Source organism: Phoenix dactylifera, chromosome 1 (genome assembly GCF_009389715.1).
Source record: "Phoenix dactylifera cultivar Barhee BC4 chromosome 1, palm_55x_up_171113_PBpolish2nd_filt_p, whole genome shotgun sequence".
Lineage (NCBI taxonomy): Eukaryota > Viridiplantae > Streptophyta > Magnoliopsida > Arecales > Arecaceae > Phoenix > Phoenix dactylifera.
Window position 1 is genome coordinate 3,253,813 of NC_052392.1, and position 18,984 is coordinate 3,272,796.

Consider the following 18,984-nt stretch of genomic DNA (forward strand, 5'->3'; position numbering starts at 1 on the left):
GACAGCCCATTGGTGATAGCTACACAAGCATTTCCTCAAAAAAAAAGGGTTTGGAAATCACAAGCATCATCCCTAACATCATCTAATTCATCCGTGACCTTCAGAAACAGACACAAACATTAGCTTTTATGCAGCACCTCTAGCATCCGTGAGCAAGACCACACCCATATCTATGGCTACATAAAGAATATGCACCTGACCCCTTCAATTTTTCAAACAAAAGGTGGTGGATGCAGATAGTACTGAAAAATAGTAGTTCTTTCCTCAACAAAAAAAAAAAAATAGTGTTTATGAGAATAAGAATCTTTGCGATCCCAGTGCGTGCTCCTGGACAAGCTTTGATTGAATTAAAGTTAGAAGATATCCACACATCACACTTTGGTTGTAAAATTCATTGTATGTGGCTGCTTCAGTATTATTGTTATCATGTCTACTACTTTAATGAGAGAAATCTATACGATTATATTTTTTTCATATATAGGTAAATATTCTCTCATGATTAACTCTTGGAGTTGAATTGCCTTTCCCCCTTCTCTCTCTTTCTCCAATCTTTTTTTTGTTAATCACGTGTATTACACGTGCTGATTCAAACTGTTATTCTTATTAGTATTTTGTGTCGGCATGCGAGGGGAGGCCAAGGCAAAGGAGTTTTCAGTGGATCTCGTCATGCGGAGACCCCGCCGGCCCGTGACTCGTTAAATTCTGTTGTCTCTTCTTGCCACCTTTTGCTGCGCTCGCGGCCACGAGAGAGGCGGAAGTACGACTTAAGGTCACGGGACTCTTCTTGCCACCACCGTTTCTTCTACAGTGGAATCATCTAAATTCCTACGTTTCTCTTCAAATGACAATACCGACCCTTGAAATATGCTGGATTTTAATAAATCTTTGGTGCATAGCACTATTTCAATAAAAAAAAAATGTTAGGTAATTGCTTCTCAATATATGTCATAGTAATAGCTTCATCAGCAGCAGCAGCATCATACACTGTAATCTCAGTTTATATCAGTGTAATGGGTAATGGGAGGATGATACATGGCCAGACTAAAAAATATTACATGAACTGCAATTTTACAGAAAAACTTAAATACTTATAAGAACTTAAATGGCCGTGCTTGCGAAACTTAAATATTATACATGGCCGTGCTTGCGAAACTTAAATTAAGAACTTCAATTTACAAGAAAAAGAACTTCGCTGCATTGCATTTTAATACTTATCGCTTGCTCTTAAGCATATCCAATTTAACTTGCTCAATTTGTTTCCTAAATTGTAATGAAGGCAGTGCAACTTTAGTGTGTCATGAGCTTTATGTATCTTCTGCTTCCTCTTGAAACATTATTCTAAAATGTGATACTACAAAAAGAAAAACAAAAAAGCCAACTATAATAACCACTTGTGAATCCCTAGAAGCTTCTACCATTCTACTCAAATTTTGAAAATAACCTATATGAGTCGTCTTGTACCACCACTTACTAATAATATAACCTCATGCCCTGTTCTTCAACACAAGTCTATAGTTGGAAAGCGTAGTCTTTTGTCTGGAAGCCAAGAGAATGGCGAATAGTCTTTGTCACATTCAGACCAAGGCCTAAAAGCGCAGAGAGCGAGAGAGATTCTATAGATTCATGTGAAGTGGAGCAGAACATTAGACAATGATGATCCAATCAATAAGACACATGTCGCCCTCTCATGGGGAGTCTTTTGCCCCCTTATAAACCCCAGAGGCATACATAGCACCCTGACCCTGTGATAGCCTTCACCTCTCAGCACTAAACTCCTTCCCTTCAATTTACTCCCCTCTACCAGCTATACTACTTTCTTTCCCTCCTCTCCTTTTCTCTCGTTCAATTCAAATCTTCCAAGTCCCTTAACTATTGTTCCTCTTATTCTCTGAAGCTAATGGCGATATTTCGTGTGTCATTTCCCATTTTGACAGCGATCACATTCCTTCTATTAAGTCTTCAGAGCTCAAGTGGAAGGAAACATTTCCACAAGCAAAAGAAAAGTCATGAAGAGAGTGGAAACTACATCTCTCAGCCCCCTCAGCTCTCCCCTGCTGATCCTCCAACAGCTAGTGATAACTTCTACAATTCTAGTTCAGAGCCATGTGTTTTTGATGTGAGGTCTTTCGGGGCTGCTGGCGATGGATCCACCGATGACACCCAAGCCTTTCGAGCAGCTTGGAAGGCTGCGTGTGCCGCTGAATCCGGCATACTTCTTGTGCCATCAGATGGCGACTTCATGATCACTTCCACAATCTTTTCAGGGCCATGCAAGCCCGGGTTTGTGTTTCAGGTAAGCATATAGACTTTAAGTCCCTCAGCAATGCCTCATTCTCTCTCTCAGATTGAACTGAGTTCTTATAGTAGCTGTACTAGTATAGGTGGATGGAGTACTGATGCCCCCTGATGGTCCTGACTGCTGGCCGGCATCTGATAGCAAGCACCAGTGGCTTGTGTTCTATAAACTCGATGGGTTGACTCTGAGGGGAGAAGGAACCATCGAAGGCAATGGCGAGGATTGGTGGAACCTCCCATGTAAACCTCACAGAGTATGTCACACTCTTGATCTCATGCAAATTATGTAAGTAGGAGTCTAGCCTCGTTGAGAACTAATTCTTTAATCTAATACCAAATCAGGGGCCAGATGGTACTACATTGCCTGGACCTTGCGATAGCCCGGCGGTAAGCACCGATTTCAGTATAATTTGTTTCTGTTTCTTTGGATCTTTCCAATGATATTGGGTTTCATTCTAACAGTGTAAAAAACTCTAACTTTTGGTTTCTCTTTTCCTTTTTACAGTTGATTAGGTTCTTCATGAGCAGTAATCTTACTGTGAAGGACCTACGGATCGAGAACAGCCCTCAATTCCATATCAAATTTGATGGCTGCGAAGGAGTGCACATAGAAGGCATCAAAATAAATTCCCCAGCCCTTAGTCCTAACACTGATGGTATCCACATCGAGAACACAAAGTCTGTCAGCATCTACAATTCCATGATAGGCAATGGTAACAGCTCTCCTTAGCTCAATCACACAATGAATTCATTTCAAGCGGCAAACATTATTTATTAAACAGAGTGTTCGACGATCAAAACAGGTGATGACTGCATTTCCATCGGTACTGGTTGTTCTAATGTCGACATAGAAAATGTTACCTGTGGGCCTAGCCATGGCATAAGGTACTCCAACTTCTCATACAGAATTTAAATTCTTTGCCACCTATCTGTTGCTATGATCTTCTCATTGCAATCCAATTATCCAAATGATATCACACAGTATCGGGAGCCTCGGCGTGCACAACTCGCAGGCTTGCGTTTCGAACATAAGCGTCAAGAATGCAGTGATTAGGAACTCTGATAATGGGGTCAGGATCAAGACATGGCAGGGTGGGATGGGCTCAGTAACAAGCATTAGCTTTGAGAACATCATCATGGAGAATGTAAGGAACTGCATCATCATAGACCAGTATTACTGCCTAACCAAGCAGTGCATGAATCAAACATCGGCGGTCTACGTAACGGACGTCTCGTACATGAACATAAAGGGGACGTATGATGTTCGGAGCCCGCCGATACACTTTGCATGCAGCGACACCGTGCCGTGTACCAACATCACCATGTCTGAGGTGGAGCTGCTCCCATTTGATGGAGAGTTGGTGGATGACCCCTTTTGTTGGAATGCCTATGGGAGCATGGAGACACTAACAATTCCACCTATCTCTTGCTTGCAGGAAGGGGAGCCTCAGTCCGTCAAAGAGAACCTTAGATTAGTTTGCTGAACTTATTAGTGCTTCAGCTATAGCAATTTAGAGACACAATAAACATGGACAGAGCTCAAGACCCATATGGTCAGCCCTTTATTTTTTTCATATGTGTGACTGTTGTGGGGATTTAGTCATGCTTGGGCGCCCTCATGGAGTTCGTTTTCATGTATTGATTGGAACATATTATGTATGGGCTTACTGCAAAGAGTCATGAGTTCAGGTAGTTTGAGCAGCAAATATTTGTGCACCTGTTGAAGGTGCAGAGAAAAGTAGAAGCAACTTCAATCCTCCTATCACAACCCCCGAAAAGAGACTAGCTAGAAGATGTTACTTGGATTCCTTGGCCTTATACAAGTATACAAAATCTATCCAACGTATACCTGATGTAGGACTCCCGCACGGATTCTCACACACTCCTTCCATCTAAATCATGACATCCTCATCTAAAGGCCCAAATCCATTCAAATCTAATCACAAACACCATGATCGGTCTGTGATTAGCTCTCATGAACCCATACTACAGTGTCCCCCAGCCCACATAAGTTATTTGTTACAACCCAGGACCTCATCCGAAAAGATTAGCCGGAAGGTGTTATTTGGGTTCTTTAGCTCTGTAGAAGTATCCAATATCTACTCAGTGCATAGGTAATATGGGACTATATACACGACCGTGAGGATTCTCACACCTAAAGAGGCCCAAGATTCAATTTCTAGCAGAGATTTCCCCATGGTATTTCTCAAGGGAAAAAAAAAGAATAAAATAGAAAAGTAGAAGCAACTCTTGAAGAAACCCATGGTATCATCTAAAATTTTCCTTATCTTAGTGACATGGTTGCATTTAGGGAACTTCTTGCCCTACAGGTTAGTCCATGGTATATATGATTTGATATTTTTAATTCCAATTTTAATTTATTTATTTTGTCTACTAATAGCTGTATTTATGATTGTTGAGTAGTATTGACTGATGATTTTTTTGCCACCCTTCTTTTAACTAGTCCCGGCACTCCGCATGCGAAGGCTAACTCAAGTTCGACAGACCAACTTATTTGTACAATGCATATTCGTTAGGGTTTAATCCATAAAAGGACTCATAAAAAGATTGTGCTAGGCCTGGCAAGCACTAGTTCATATCTAACTCCTTAACTTGTATGCAATATTAACATTCCCTAGCGGGTTATCCATAAAATTAGACCAAAAGCTCGAAGCAGCCTCGGCAATCTGTCTGCCGAGACAAGTTCGAACTTAACGCGAGAACTTTTATGTAAGTCCTCCGATGATAAACTACAACAGCGTCTCCTAACTTTTTGATACTTTAATTATTCAGATAGCTCTGCTATTTTTTGCACATCATTAATTGCTATTCTTTAGCTTGAAGAGTTGACATTATTTTCAAAAATAAAATTCAAAGTAGAAGCAGCTCCAATCACGCACTTTAATCATCTAAAATTAGTCTATGTGTTAGTCCATGGTATATGACTAGTAGTGTTTATTTTTTCTATTTTTTCTGCTCATATATTTGTACATATTGTTACTGATTAATATTGACTGATGGTTCTATTAGCACCCATCTTTGAAACTAGTCTCGGCGCTCTGCATGACGGGACTAGTTCAAATTCAGCAGACTAACTTGTTCATAATGATCACATTCATTAGGGTTTAAGCCTTTAACAATTAAGAAAAAAATAATAGACATAAACAATACTACAACAAATCTTATAGCATTAGCTCCAATCAGTTATTTGGATCCTACCATCAACTGGTAGCTAGCAAATGCCAAGTGTTTGAGGAAAAAGTAAGCAACTTTTAAAAAATAACCAGGAATTATATATATATATATATATATATATATATATATATATATATATATATATATATATTATATATTGTTCGATTCTGTCCTATGCATATATTACAAACAGAAAAAATCACACCTAAGATAAAGAAAGGTACTGCATGTATAGAGCAAACCGAAAAAATCATTTAGAACCACCTTGTACAATTGAGTGCAGGGGCACAAACAGAATGGAAACCAGGAGCTAAGAAACTTAACAGAACCAAAAAGTTACTGAATAACAAAGAGATTAAAGAATTACACCTCCAGAAAAGCACAGAAAATCTAATATGGAAACACATAGAACACACATGCATGCGTGCGCAGAGACAGAGAGAGAGAGAGAGAGAGAGAGAAAGGGGGGGGGGAGGGGAGAGAAAGGGGGGGGGGGGGGGGGAGGGGAGAGAAAGGGGGGGGGGGGGGGGAGGGGAGGGGGAGAGAGAGAGAGAGAGCATAAGTGTTAGAACTTAATGTGGCTCAGTGGAGAAGCACATATAAACAGGCCTAAAACAAATGGGTGACAAAAATCAGACAAGAAGGACAGAGAAGAAACTACTAAGAAAAAAAAAACTGTTGAATGTTATTGAAAACGAATTAAAGAAAGACTCTTGGATTTTTATGATTAATACAAAATTACATGCAGCCTCCTAAAAGGTTGAAAGAATTTTATGCAAGTCAAGGGTCTCTTAAAGTTTTTTTCTTAAGGGGTCCAAATTGGCATTTAAATGTTTTTGAATCCCTCCTTATTCATGAAGTCACCTTTTTTTAAGGTAAACAATTAGATGTCCTATTCTGAACAATAAAGAAAGAAAATAGATCCTAAGGTTATATAAATAAAAATTAATTGCATAATACTGACATATCAATTTAGTATATATCTAAAATAAGAGCCCGTCAAATCTTCTCAAAGATTATTATACCAAAATCCATCAAAACTATAAGCCAATTGATCCTTAGAAAAGAAATTGCCAGTGCTTTCTTTTCATTACCTTATCATGAGATATGAAATAAGTATAAGCCTTTGGCCAATTTCTAAAATGCAAAGGAACTCAGATTCATTATGAAACGAGGCATAGACCTCATGGATTTTCCTGAAAGATTTAAAAAATCTAAAAAGAACACATCAAAAGAAGGGCAGGGTACGGAAAATAGGTGTTGTCGTACACTTGGTTATATGTGACCTAGGACTGATCCTATTGGTAACATCTCTCTGCTTGGCAATTAGAAGTCTCTCTCTATATCTCTTTTAAAAAGAAGAAGACCTCCTAGTGCAAGAGGTTCCTACCACTCCAAGGTCTTGGGAGTGTCAGACGTACGCAGCCTTACCTCCGCATGTGAAAAGATTGTTTTCATGTCTTGAACCCATAATACCTAGGTTGCAGAAACTTTTGTCAAGATCACAAACTACAATGCCCGATGAAAACTGTCATTGTAGACCAACATATATTTTACATCATTAAGTTTGAAACATGAGTCTAGATACAATAATCAAACAAGAATTAAAGTGAGGTGGTTGATGATATCAACTGTTTTACACTACTGTGGATGGAAGTATTTTGCCTTTGGAAAAGGAAGAAGATCCTAGTTTTCAAAAATGCCTATCCCAGACACCTGATTTTTCAGTTCTACTTTATTTTTCTTTTTTCTCCTTTTCAACCTACTGCTAGTCCTGGCCCATACACCAGGACCTTTTGTTCTTAATGCATTGGCAGGTTTGTGGCGTAAGTTTCAATTTATTGACAAATGGTTTGAAGTGCTTCTTCCCATCTTTATTAACAATTGGTTTTATAAGCTTTTTCCCATCTTTGGCATAAAAAAGGGCATGAATGAGAAAACTCCAAGCCTAATGTGCATGCCTCCTCTCATATTACAACAAGACATCAGTCATAATTAGTCTACTAGACATAAATTCACACAAACCTCTCTTATGATATTTATAACTTGCCTTGTATCATTTTTCATAAGCCTCAAGGCATTTTGCAAGAGCCTTGAGCATGACATGAAAAACTTAACTAAAGCTTTTTAAAAATGCCTCATTAAAAAAAAAGAAAAATAAAAAGAATCCTCCACATTATATTTGCCTTCTATAAACAACAGTATTTGAGCAAATTTCCATTACAAGATGGAAGGTAAATTCTGACAATCCTTCTCCATGAGAACATAACAGAATTAATAGATATGATCAAAGAACATAATCTTTTAACGGCAACCATTTGCAATAAGATTCAACAATGATACAAAAACCAAGCATTTGTTCCCATGATGTTATTTAGCCTCCGCTAATTGGTGGAATAATTGCTAACTCATCACTGTTTCTCAAAACTGTTGATTCTGGAGCATACTCTTCATTCAGTGCCACAACCATGGAGTTATATATTTCCTCTAATTTCGGAAACTTATTTAAAAGCTTACTCATACAGTCTCGGGCTGTGCTTCGTGGTGGCATTAGAAGAGATATATCAGTCAATCCAGTAAGTTCTCGAGCTCTCGCAAAGAAGAGGACCTTAACCTGGATCAATGGACCCACTTCCATCTCCGCCATGTCGCTTGTTTTCTGCATCTTGATCACTTCAACAGCTTTATTAGCATCACAAGCATCTGGTTGCATAAATTTAAAGAAGCAACATTAAAGTTGGTAACTTTATCATGTTTCAATCTGATATATCACTAACTTTAAAGAAGAAACATTAAAGTGGATAACTTTCTCATGTTTCAGTCCGTTATATAACTAAATCCATGAACCACGACCTAATAATCCAGATGAAAAAAGGATTAAAAGATCCTACAGCCCAGACAAAGGTCCAGAAGTTAAAACAAAAGCCTGGAATTCATATAATCAAGAACTATCTAACAGAAAGGAAGCTAAAAGATCAGTATAAGAATCACCAAATTGCTTGCACGGATAAATTCCCAATAAAATACGGGAACAAAACAAAAAATGAAGCTAACGGGCAATCAAGATAGATAGAAAAATCTGGAGGCGAGTTACAAGATAAAAAAAAATTGTTAAAAAGACCGTAAAACTGACTGGAAATCAGAAATCAAATGAAAACCCTATAATCCACCGGAAATTCGAAAATCAAATGGAAACCCTAGAATTCGATGGAGACTGGAAACCAAAATGAGAAACTTGATATAGGGGAGAAGGGAAAGACATGGAACCGAAAAACCTAGAATTTGAGCTGAGATAATAGGATAAAAATCTCACCTTTGGATTCTTCTGCCATGGACGCAACCTCCCTCGCTCTTGAAAAGGGGGAATAACCGATGTGATATTTAAATCACGCATATAGCCTTTGTTCCGGTACTCCGCTAGCCGGGTCTAAGTTGAGTATAATATTTATATTCGTAAAAGTACTCCTATAAAGCTCGGGCTAGTACGTCCCACTTATATGTAATTTTTATATGATCGAGGGAGTAAACAATAAAAGTACTCCCATGTAATTCCCACAAGTGCTCCTATCAATGGAACGTTTTAAATATAGCTCCATTTAAAGAGAAAAAATTACAAACACCTCCCTTAGTTTTTCGGTTGGCTCTCTCCATTTCACCCAACTTCGCGTGCCCCTTTTTCTGGGATTCGATTTAGGGCTTTTTCGATGCATTGGAAGGTACAAAATTATCCATTCTAGAGTTTTCTCAATTGAATTCAGGTACTTGTGAGAAATCTTCATTACTCTTTGATTTATATAAAAAGAGAAAATGTCACTAATTTCTGATTTCATGGCTCCTATTTTTGTCCCTTCCTTTGATGTATAAATGTTGATTTATCTATCTAGGTTTTATGCCCCTCCTTTATAATGTTTCTAGTTATCTATGAAAAACTATCGAAATATCGTGTAAGAAGTATAATTCTGAGGTGAATTCATTCATCACCTAAATACCCACATGGTAAAAAAAAATCGTTGTTGGAAAAGCTGGATTTATTAGAGTGCTTTACTTTATTTTAAGTCTTTTGCTTTACTTTAATATGTCCGCTATCATTCATAATGGGAATTTTTGCAACATGCACCACCATATTCACAAGTTTTGTTTTTTGGGAAGAATTCAGCTGAGGGCAAAGATTTGGAGTTCGAATAAAATCTCAAAGTTTCACCAAAGTTTCGAAAAGAAAATTGGATAACAAAGGAAAGAGAATATTAAGAAAAAAAATGTGGGTTCAAATTTCAATTGCATGTTTCTACATTTAGATATTTTGAAAAAATGAAGCAACAACTGAACCACCAACGGTTCAGATAACAGTACAAATTTGTAATCCAAGTGTATCCCTTAAACAAGTCGCAGATAATCCATGGATAAATTGTAAAATTCATAAACCAATTAATAATCCCTGACAATTTCAATTACCAAAGAATAGTTTGGAGAATCACTGGGCCAATGAAAAACTGCTAATAATTTCAGAACATAATCATTGATTCAGGAAAAATGGTTCATATGCTTCCATCACCAGGAATAAAAGCCTTACAACTGATTTCCAGTCTAATATTTTGATATTCAGATGCTGATTGTTCTGCTTCTTGGGATCCATTTGATACTTAATTGTTCAAATAACACCGTATTTTTGCATATCACTGAATTCATGATAAAGATTTCAACATTTTCCTTTTTCCCGAAAGCTATATAGCTCCAATAAACAACTTGAATAAAATCAGCAAAAGATTTTTTTTTTCCCTGTTTTTGGAGAGGGAGAGAGAACTGAACAAAAGAAATTTTTATAACTCCCTTGTTTTAATGGTATCCTTTTGATACTTTAACTGTTCAGGCAGGGGTTCTGGAGTATATTTGATATTTAGATTGCCGCCGTAGATATGCAATCATTCCAAATGAAAGATGAGGGGAATTTTCTCAAACAACAATGAAGCAAGAACTACATCCAACCAGACTTAGTTATACCTGCAGCTCCAAATACACAGGTGTCTCCTTGATAAGTACTGTTTATCACCAAAACTTGAACCACCCAGACACCTACCTTGATGAACTTTCAATGGCAAGTCTGCCAAAGAAGAGCCAAGCATTAAGCAATTGCTCTCAAAGGCAGCAACTCATGAAGAATGACTTGATGTTATAAGCAGTAATCCTGATGTTACTGGATGATTGAAACCTTAGGTCTCCTAGGCAACTGCAGGGGCTTTGTGTTCATAGTTAAGCATTTTTCTCTGCACATGTATTTGATGCACTGCAGTAGGCTGTTAATGTTGAGTATCTCATAAACAACTTATGAAGTCTTGGGTTTGAAGGTTTCATCCAATAATAATCTTCCTAGGATTCCATTACATCTTTTAGAGCTTAACATTCCACTAAGCATTTACCATAAGACAGCAACAAGTCCTAATGAATAAATCAAGCAGAAATTTTTAAATTTGCCAGCTTATAGTTGTCCATGTACATGGAGTTTATTTGACCATATTCACAGGAACAAGTTCGATATGCTTTTGTAAAAGGATTACGAGCAACTGATTTTATTTATTATTATAGTTTATTAATTTAGGATCTGAAATTTCCTCACTTTATTGCTTATAACTTGAAAAAAAACAATAATTTGAGCTCTTAGATGGGAATTCTTAGCACTCATACAAACCATAAGCAGGAACTCAGCAGAAATGACACAACTTGTTCCACATTTGCTTCTGCAAATACAGAGTTCTTTGCAGGATGCACAAACTCGAGCAAAATCTGATCACAAATATATACACCCTCAAGCAACCGTACATTGCTTGTATCAAACATGAATATTCCATTGACCATCTATCCAAGACACATGAGTAGAAGACTGACCAAATCAACCAAATCACGATTATTATATTCAAGAGAGACAATTTTGGTCTAACAAGCAAATGAGCATCCTTACCAATGATGCCTGACACCTTGGTTCGCCATAAATCCCAACAGCTTTGAAGAGGGAACTAATGTTACAGAAGATGATCAAGGTACTAGGGCAAGGAAGCGAGTACTTCCAAAAGGGAAGCAGCAAATTGCATCTGGGTTTCCTTGTTGATTGTCAGAAAAAGAGGAACATGTACAAAAAGAGACTTAATGCCATGTTGTTCTGCGAACTGGAGTGAATGATAGTAAACATAGTTGCACACAAATCGGCCAGCATCATCTGATGGTATCACCAAGTATCCCATTTTTGCCAAGGCTTTGGTAATCTCATTCACTGGAAGAGAAGTCTGCATTTAATTAACAAGAGGTTCACATTGTTAGCTACCAAACAGAAAGAATATTTCACCTGTATGCGAAAGGATGATAAGTATAATCCAATCGAAGCCTAGAATTCACGTGCCGAGATATATTATTGCCAAGTCACTTAAACTACTTGACCCTATTCATAAATAGACAGAACCTGCATTAGATATAAAAAAGAGATGATAACTTAATCTAGACTGAACTATGACAAATGTATTCACATACTTTATTTTAGAATGATACTTCTTAAAGGAACTTTGAGGACTCAAGCCTTACTGAAAACTCTCTTTTCTTTTTTGGTCAAGGAACAAAATTATGCTTGATCCATTCAAATTCATATCTAAAGAAACATTATTTTTATTTTTTTTGCAAAAAAACCAAAGAGACCTTATGTAATGCTTAAGCAGAATACGCATTTCCAAGTTATCCTAAATAATTGCTGACTACCATCTGAAAGAAAGCTACCGCTGTTTCAAAGAAAATAATAGTAAGATAAGAATAATGATAAAACAATAGCGTACTCCCCTTTCCAAGGAAATATTTTATGATCTTAAGCTAGAATCTTCATTCCTTAATAATTCATGAGTTTATAGTGATGAAACATTTAAAATGAGCCGTAATAGCCATCATACCTCTCGTGTTCGTGAAATGTCTCCATCTGAAGGGATAATGGGGACTCTCTGCAAGAAAAAATAAGAGCCAAAGTCCGTATCATAACTGGTGAATTCAATGATAAACCAAAGCAAGATATGCATATCTTACCTGAGGTTTCCATCCTAATTCATCTGGACAACGAAAAGTAGCTTCATTGATTGCTTGGTTCTCAATAGCAAACGTTGTTGAACCACTGTTAACTCCAAAATGGATCTGAAGGATAACCAGTTAATAAGCAAAACATGCATGTGTTAAAATTAAATATATGCATTTTTTTTTTTAAAAAAAAAAAAGAAACTAGATGCACAATGTTAATGTGGGAAACATCATTTGCCGATAGCTATTTAGGAACAAAATTTTCCAATACATAGACAGTGAGAGATTGCAAACGTTAGTTCTTGATTGAAGTTTCCCAGACAACTGAAATAAATCAGATTATCAAGGAATTGCACAGTAAGATGGTATGCTTGATATGTTTGAAGTTCAGCAGGGCAAATAGTATAAAATGGATAAAGAGTGAGCTTGTTTTTTTCCTAAAATTCATCACATTTTGTGTCTTGGAGTTGGAAAAGGTTATAACTTATAAGTACAGGCACAGGTTGTTCTCATATCTTGATTATGGTGGAGAAAATTTCTCAGGGTTGGCCGAACAGTGAAGTAAACTTTCTGAGTGAAGAAGTTAACATGCCAGTATATCCAAAAATTCAGCAGTTAGTTGCATACAGCAATTACTGAAAGTTCTGAGGCTGTAGGACTAAACTGATGACAGAAATTTAAACCCATAGCACCTTCAAATCTTTTTGGAACACAGTTTATGTCAAGCACATTGGCAGGCTTGAAAACATCATGATGCATTAATGAAGCGAAGTAACAAAAGTGATAAATCTTATGCTGTTTGTAATGTTTTCCCATACAGAAGCAAGCAAACAAGCAATTGGGAGGTGGGTCACTTCCCTTCCAAGTAAAGTGTAAAAAATCACTACTGGGTTCAAATGGTAGCAGCCTACCACCAGCTTTTCATGGTGCATAATAACTGTCAAGGTTCTATACCTAATCCTGTTTATTAGGATACACAGTACACCCAGATAAATTATCATGTTTAGATGCAGACAAAATTTCAAACAAACTTCACAGGAAGCAAAAAAAAAAAAAGCTGTCCAAAGTAAAGAAAAACTAAGGGTAATTATTTTCTTTATACTTCATTGGAAAATACTTATTTGCCCAATATCATCATGATCATAGAAAGCCTTAGATCTTACAGAAATAAGAAAGAAAATAGATAACCGACCAAAATAACTCGCCCAGCATTTGAGGATTCACCGTCGCGGCCCGCTGCAGCTGACTCCAAGATATTATAAAGAGGAGCAAGTGCCCCCTCTCCCGCAACCTCGAGAACATTGCAGCTCCCAAGAACAAGGCCTTTTGGCAATCCTTTCTTCTGCATATACCCCTTCAGATTTCTTACAATTGTTTCTGTTGGGTTCTCTGACACCCCATGAAATTGTTTGAATCCAGTAACATGAATTGTTGTCACTGAAGTCCCTTCTGAACCCATTTATCGATAATATTAACTATGCTTGACAGTGTATTTTTTATTCGCAACTTGGTTATAAATGAAAAAAAATCTGTTCCAGCAAATAAAGGAGGAAATCTTAGTATAGCAGTACAAAAATTGTAGTATAGAAATGATATCAAAGAAAAAAATATCATCTGAGAACAGATTGCATTCTCTCAAGCAATAAAACCAAAATGGAGGAGGAATTGGTACACCAGGCTATCTGAAAGGGTAAAAACATTGTTGCCAAGATTGTAAAAAAGAAGGGTCCCAGGTAAACATATAAGTAAAGTGATGGAAAAATATCATTAGAAGAGAAATTTTTTATAAAAAAAAAAAATCCATCATATAAGAATTAAGAATTGCTGAAAGTAATACCAATCATAAAATTCAAGATGTCAGAGGACAGGAAGAACAAGCTAAAATAAGTTTCCCTCACAAGAAAAAAAGAAGAAGATAAATTGTTACCAAAGCCACAATATTTTTCCAAGAAAGGGCTCACTAAGACCATAATCAAAATCTGAAATTGAATTAGTATGTAAGCCTGGCTACACAATAACAGAGCCCAAATTAAGGGATGGCCATTTGAAACCCAGGAATTATTATGCATAATTTTTATCATAGGATGAAAACCCAATCCAGAACAAGAATAACTGAAGAGGACCATAGCCAAAAAATTTCCAAATAATCAGAACGATCCACCGCCCACTGGAATGATGAACCAAATTAGTCCAATGAAAGATCCCAATACCCAAAATTCAAGAAAAAGAAGGCATGAAACAGAACAATTAGCAGCAAAACAACATATAAAAGATGAAAGCTCTCACCTTTCACGATTCAGATGACGGGAAAGAGGTTGGGGGGGAGGGGGTTGGCTGTCAAGGAAGTGAATCCTTTTCAAAGAGATTGGCTTGGTGGGATGATGAGGATAGAGCTTAGAACTGATATATACTATGATGACGGAGGAAAGCAATAATATAAAAGGGAAAGAGATAGAGATGGTAGTGGCTGTGGGCCTCTGCTAGAGACCATTGTAATTGTAAAAAATGATTAATGGATCTTAATAATATAGAAAAGTAAAAAGATGAGGAGAACGGTACAAAACATCCTTTGAGTCAAGTGACTGTTTGGATGACTCCTTTGCTTTATTACTTCCTTTATTTCCTTTCTAGATTTTTTTTTTCATTTTTTATATTTTATGCAAGATTTCTTAGCTTAACTTTAATGAGCATTGATGATTTTACTTCTTTTTTTCTTCACAATGGTTTAATTCTCAGAGGTAGGAGAAGGAGAGTTCTTCAAACAATACAACAGCCAATACTTCATACTCCGTATGTAGCCAGCTGGATTGTGACCTATGCGGCTCATCATTTCGATGGTTTTCTCTACAAGAATTACGTGTTTGTTTTATTTTTTTGTGCCATATTTTTTTTCTAATTTTGTTAACTGTATTCATACTCGTCGTGTGTGATGCGTTATTGAACCTATAAAAAAAGAAAAATTCTATGCGCCATTGAGTGGGTTAGGTTTCAATGGCACCACAGCTACATATATATATATATATATATATATATATATTTTGTGGGGATGCCAATCTAACCACCTTGTTTGCCCACCTACCTCACATCATGCGCCTACAATTCTACACCACATAGTTATTTGATCTCATCTCTCTAATTAAAAAGCTAACACCTATAAATAAATCCAACAGGCCATCAATAATTACGTGTCAAAACTGGTCTCTATTATGACCACTACAAGTTGATTATTTGACAACCAACGTAGGCACGACCTTTTTTATTATTTTCTATCTGTTGACGTGAACTTCACGTTGTTGGGAGGAATAATGCAACTGCTTTCTGGACTTTGGAGGACATGATTGTACACCACGTAGGTTCCCATCCGATGTGGCATGAGAGGATTGGGACTGGAGATTTCATAAGGCAGTGGCATCAATGCCACGTTGTATGGAATTGAAAAGAGGGAAATATAGCGGTGCGGCGTATATAAAATTTTTCTTTATTTCATGTCATGGATTACAAGGGATTAGAAGGGCGCCAGTTTTTGGACCCATGGATTATGACGATGGAATTGGGCCAAAAGGCTCGTGGTTGCAAGCTTACATTACCGCTCTTTGATCATGATGGAATTGATCGCGACTGAGAGAGAAATATTTGTTCTTTTTAGAAATTTCTGGCCAAAAGCTCGTGCAGCAGGAGATTCAATGATGACATCACAAACAACTTTATTAGGTGCTTTATTAGGGGCGGCTTGCGTAGCTCAAGATGGTTGTATGTAGTTTGAAAAATATCAAGAACTATATCAAATTGCACCAATTTATTTAAACCCATGTCCACATCGGACAATATCATGCTCCATTGGACAAAACACAAAGCTAGCTAGCCTGCATTATTTTAATTACATGTGTTGCACTTGCAAGAAAAACTAATGGAGAATCAAATACGGGACCTAATCTTTCAATAGTAAAAATGACTCCATGAAAATCTTATCTCATACATTAAAGGAGGGTGTAGAGCATTCTTAGTGCTTTCATCTCTACAGGCCCCTTCTTCTCTTCTGGTTTGCCACATCATCGTGTCCATATGTCTCCGCACACGAATCCTCACATACTTCTCCGTTCAAGCTCCGACGTCAGTATCCCCTAATCTACATATGTTATTAGCCAGATTCATTCTGATACCATTTGAAATAATCCAAGACTTCACCCAAAATGCTACTCGGAAGGTATTATTTAGATTTTTTCATTCTGTATATATATCTAAGATCTTTTCGGCGAATAACCGATGTGAGACTAAACACACGCTTGTACACAGGTTCTCACAAGAAGTTCGTTGCGCTATGAGGTTCGCCAGCCTGCCCATCTGTGTGCTCCATGAACTAAAAAGAAACAAAAAAAAAAAATGTTAATCCTCCGCCTTCCTTTCAAAGCAGAACTATTTAGATTTAAAAAAATAGTGCATCTAGAAACCCTGCAAGCACATCATCATTAAAAGTCGAAGTATCGTATCGGATCTAAAAACTAAGTACATGAGATCAAAGCAAAACATGCAACTTCGTCTAAAAAAAAGTGGGGGCTCACGAGGTTGGATGAGCAGCACTTAATTCCATTCATACCTTCCTCAGTCAATCAAGTGTACCATAAAGCTATATATCAAACCTCCATTGGAGGAAAGGAGGAAAACCCCTGGGTTGTTATACTCAAGTGACGAGAATAGGGAGCAACAGTCCAAGTCTCTGTCTTGGCCTTGTAAGTCTCCTGCCTAATAAAGAATGGTCATCAAGCATACTAAACCTATCGCCTTGGCTATTTAACATCATCGGAAAGAGTGTTGTGGCCCATACAATTCCCGACATCCTCTCCAAACCCCTCTGGGGGTGTTTGGTAACCCCAACAGAATCACCACGGTGATCTAAATTTCCGATGATCTAAATGCTGGGGTGATTCGATCCCCGGTGATCTAAGATCAATATGTTTGGTAGGCCATGGTCCAGTGATTAAAAATTTCCGGATATCCATGAATAACTTGTTTGGTATGATATGGAGATCCAAGATCACCGACTACATAATACCATAGGATCACTATCCTGGGGTGATCTTGAATTTCCGACTTCAAAGACGGATATCCCATCACCGAGTTGGGCGGTAAGTTGAGAAGTGGAGGTGATTTAGGATCACCGCCACGTAGGATCATCGTGGTGTAGCCAAATACGGTGATCTCATCATCTTCATCCACATCACCGTTGATTCTAGGATGTTCGTCACATACCAAATGCTCCTCTAAGCTTTCGATTACCTTCCCCTCTATTCTTTTTTTTTTTTTTTCCTCAGATAGGTCCATGTGGGTGGCTACTGTCAAGACTCAAGAGTCACAGCCTTCCAATCCCACTTCTGATTTTTTGAAAAGCTAGTAGAGAAAAGGAGAGTATAGATGGTGTGACACGCATCACTCAAGGAGGTGTGACCTTTTTTTTAATAAAAAATATATGAATTTCATAGTGATTTGTCTTCAAGGTGATATTGTGATGTTTTTTTACCAGGTAAAAGAAGAAGAAAAATTACTGGTGAGAAGAGTAGACAGTGGCACACACGTTGCTCAAAATGGCTTTTTTTTATATGAAAAAATTTCAATAAATTTCACTTCAGCAATGGTGAAACTATTTTTTTAACCGATAAAAAAATTTGAGCAGCAGATGGAGAATCTTTTTATTTTTGGACAGATTTTTGAAAAAAAAACAAAAGATGAAAAAAATTTAAAACAAAACCACTAAGTCTTCAACCTTCCTTTCAAATCAGGATTAATTAGATTTAAACAAAATAAAATGTAATCCCATCCGAAAAGGATGGGTCACATGTATTAGTAGCGGATCTTGTCTTTCTGGCGTTGATACAAGAGGGATCAGTGATTGAGGATTCGACGGTGAGTGATGGTGGGAAAAGACAAGAGGGGGCAGAGAGAGACGAGCTGATAGTGAGGGATGGTGATTACCCTATCATTCCGGCTTAGATGGAGAAAATGAACCGAAAAATATAGTGAAAATGGTGAAGGAAATTGAGAGGGACCAAGCAAGGCTGCAAATAAGTCCGGTTGACCTATGACCTGACTTGACTCAACTTGCTTAGACTCGACCTAATATGTTTTAGAGAACCCGTAGGGCCGGGTCGGATCCTAAAATTGGATACGTTCTATTTTCCGAGTTGGATCTAGGAACACTGAATTTAGACCCGACCTGTTCTGCCCCATTTGAAATTTAGATAATTTTATATTTTCAATCTTATGATCCAATCCGACCTAACCCGAATATATAAAATTGTTTGGGCCTGCAGGCCGCAACCCACAGGAGTGCAAACAAATTCTGAAGCCATGAATGGGTTGATCCGAACGGAACCTAAATTTTTTAGATTGGGTCCGAGTTAACATGGACCCGATCCGACCCAAATGATCCGTTGGGTCAAAAATTATAATAGTGGCCTG

General features: G+C 37.4%; 3 protein-coding genes across 4 annotated transcripts; 1 reads left to right on the top strand and 2 right to left on the bottom strand.

Moving 5' to 3' along the window:
* Positions 1-1,356: 1,356 nt before the first annotated feature.
* On the top strand, positions 1,357-4,049 carry LOC103722672 (polygalacturonase At1g48100-like). The gene is made up of 6 exons (XM_008813314.4): positions 1,357-2,293; positions 2,382-2,549; positions 2,638-2,682; positions 2,801-3,008; positions 3,099-3,180; positions 3,278-4,049. The coding sequence occupies exons 1-6, from the start codon at positions 1,898-1,900 to the stop codon at positions 3,777-3,779; spliced, it is 1,401 nt and encodes a 466-aa protein (XP_008811536.2). The 5' UTR covers positions 1,357-1,897; the 3' UTR covers positions 3,780-4,049.
* A 3,593-nt stretch (positions 4,050-7,642) lies between these two features.
* On the bottom strand, positions 7,643-9,127 carry LOC103722671 (molybdopterin synthase sulfur carrier subunit). 2 transcript variants are annotated; one of them, XM_008813310.4, is made up of 2 exons: positions 8,804-9,127; positions 7,643-8,149 (listed from the first exon to the last, which is right to left on the bottom strand). In XM_008813310.4, exons 1-2 carry the CDS (start codon positions 8,882-8,884, stop codon positions 7,865-7,867), a joined length of 366 nt encoding a protein of 121 aa, XP_008811532.1. In that variant the 5' UTR covers positions 8,885-9,127; the 3' UTR covers positions 7,643-7,864. The 2 variants fall into 2 exon arrangements, with proteins under 2 accessions (XP_008811532.1, XP_008811534.1); XM_008813312.3 differs by having other exon boundaries at positions 7,643-8,193; positions 8,804-8,967.
* Positions 9,128-11,186: 2,059 nt separating this feature from the next.
* LOC103722670 (pyrrolidone-carboxylate peptidase-like) lies at positions 11,187-14,956 on the bottom strand. The gene is made up of 5 exons (XM_008813307.4): positions 14,818-14,956; positions 13,724-14,060; positions 12,544-12,648; positions 12,414-12,461; positions 11,187-11,765 (listed from the first exon to the last, which is right to left on the bottom strand). The coding sequence occupies exons 2-5, from the start codon at positions 13,988-13,990 to the stop codon at positions 11,526-11,528; spliced, it is 660 nt and encodes a 219-aa protein (XP_008811529.1). The 5' UTR covers positions 13,991-14,060; positions 14,818-14,956; the 3' UTR covers positions 11,187-11,525.
* Between the last annotated feature and the right edge of the window lie 4,028 nt (positions 14,957-18,984).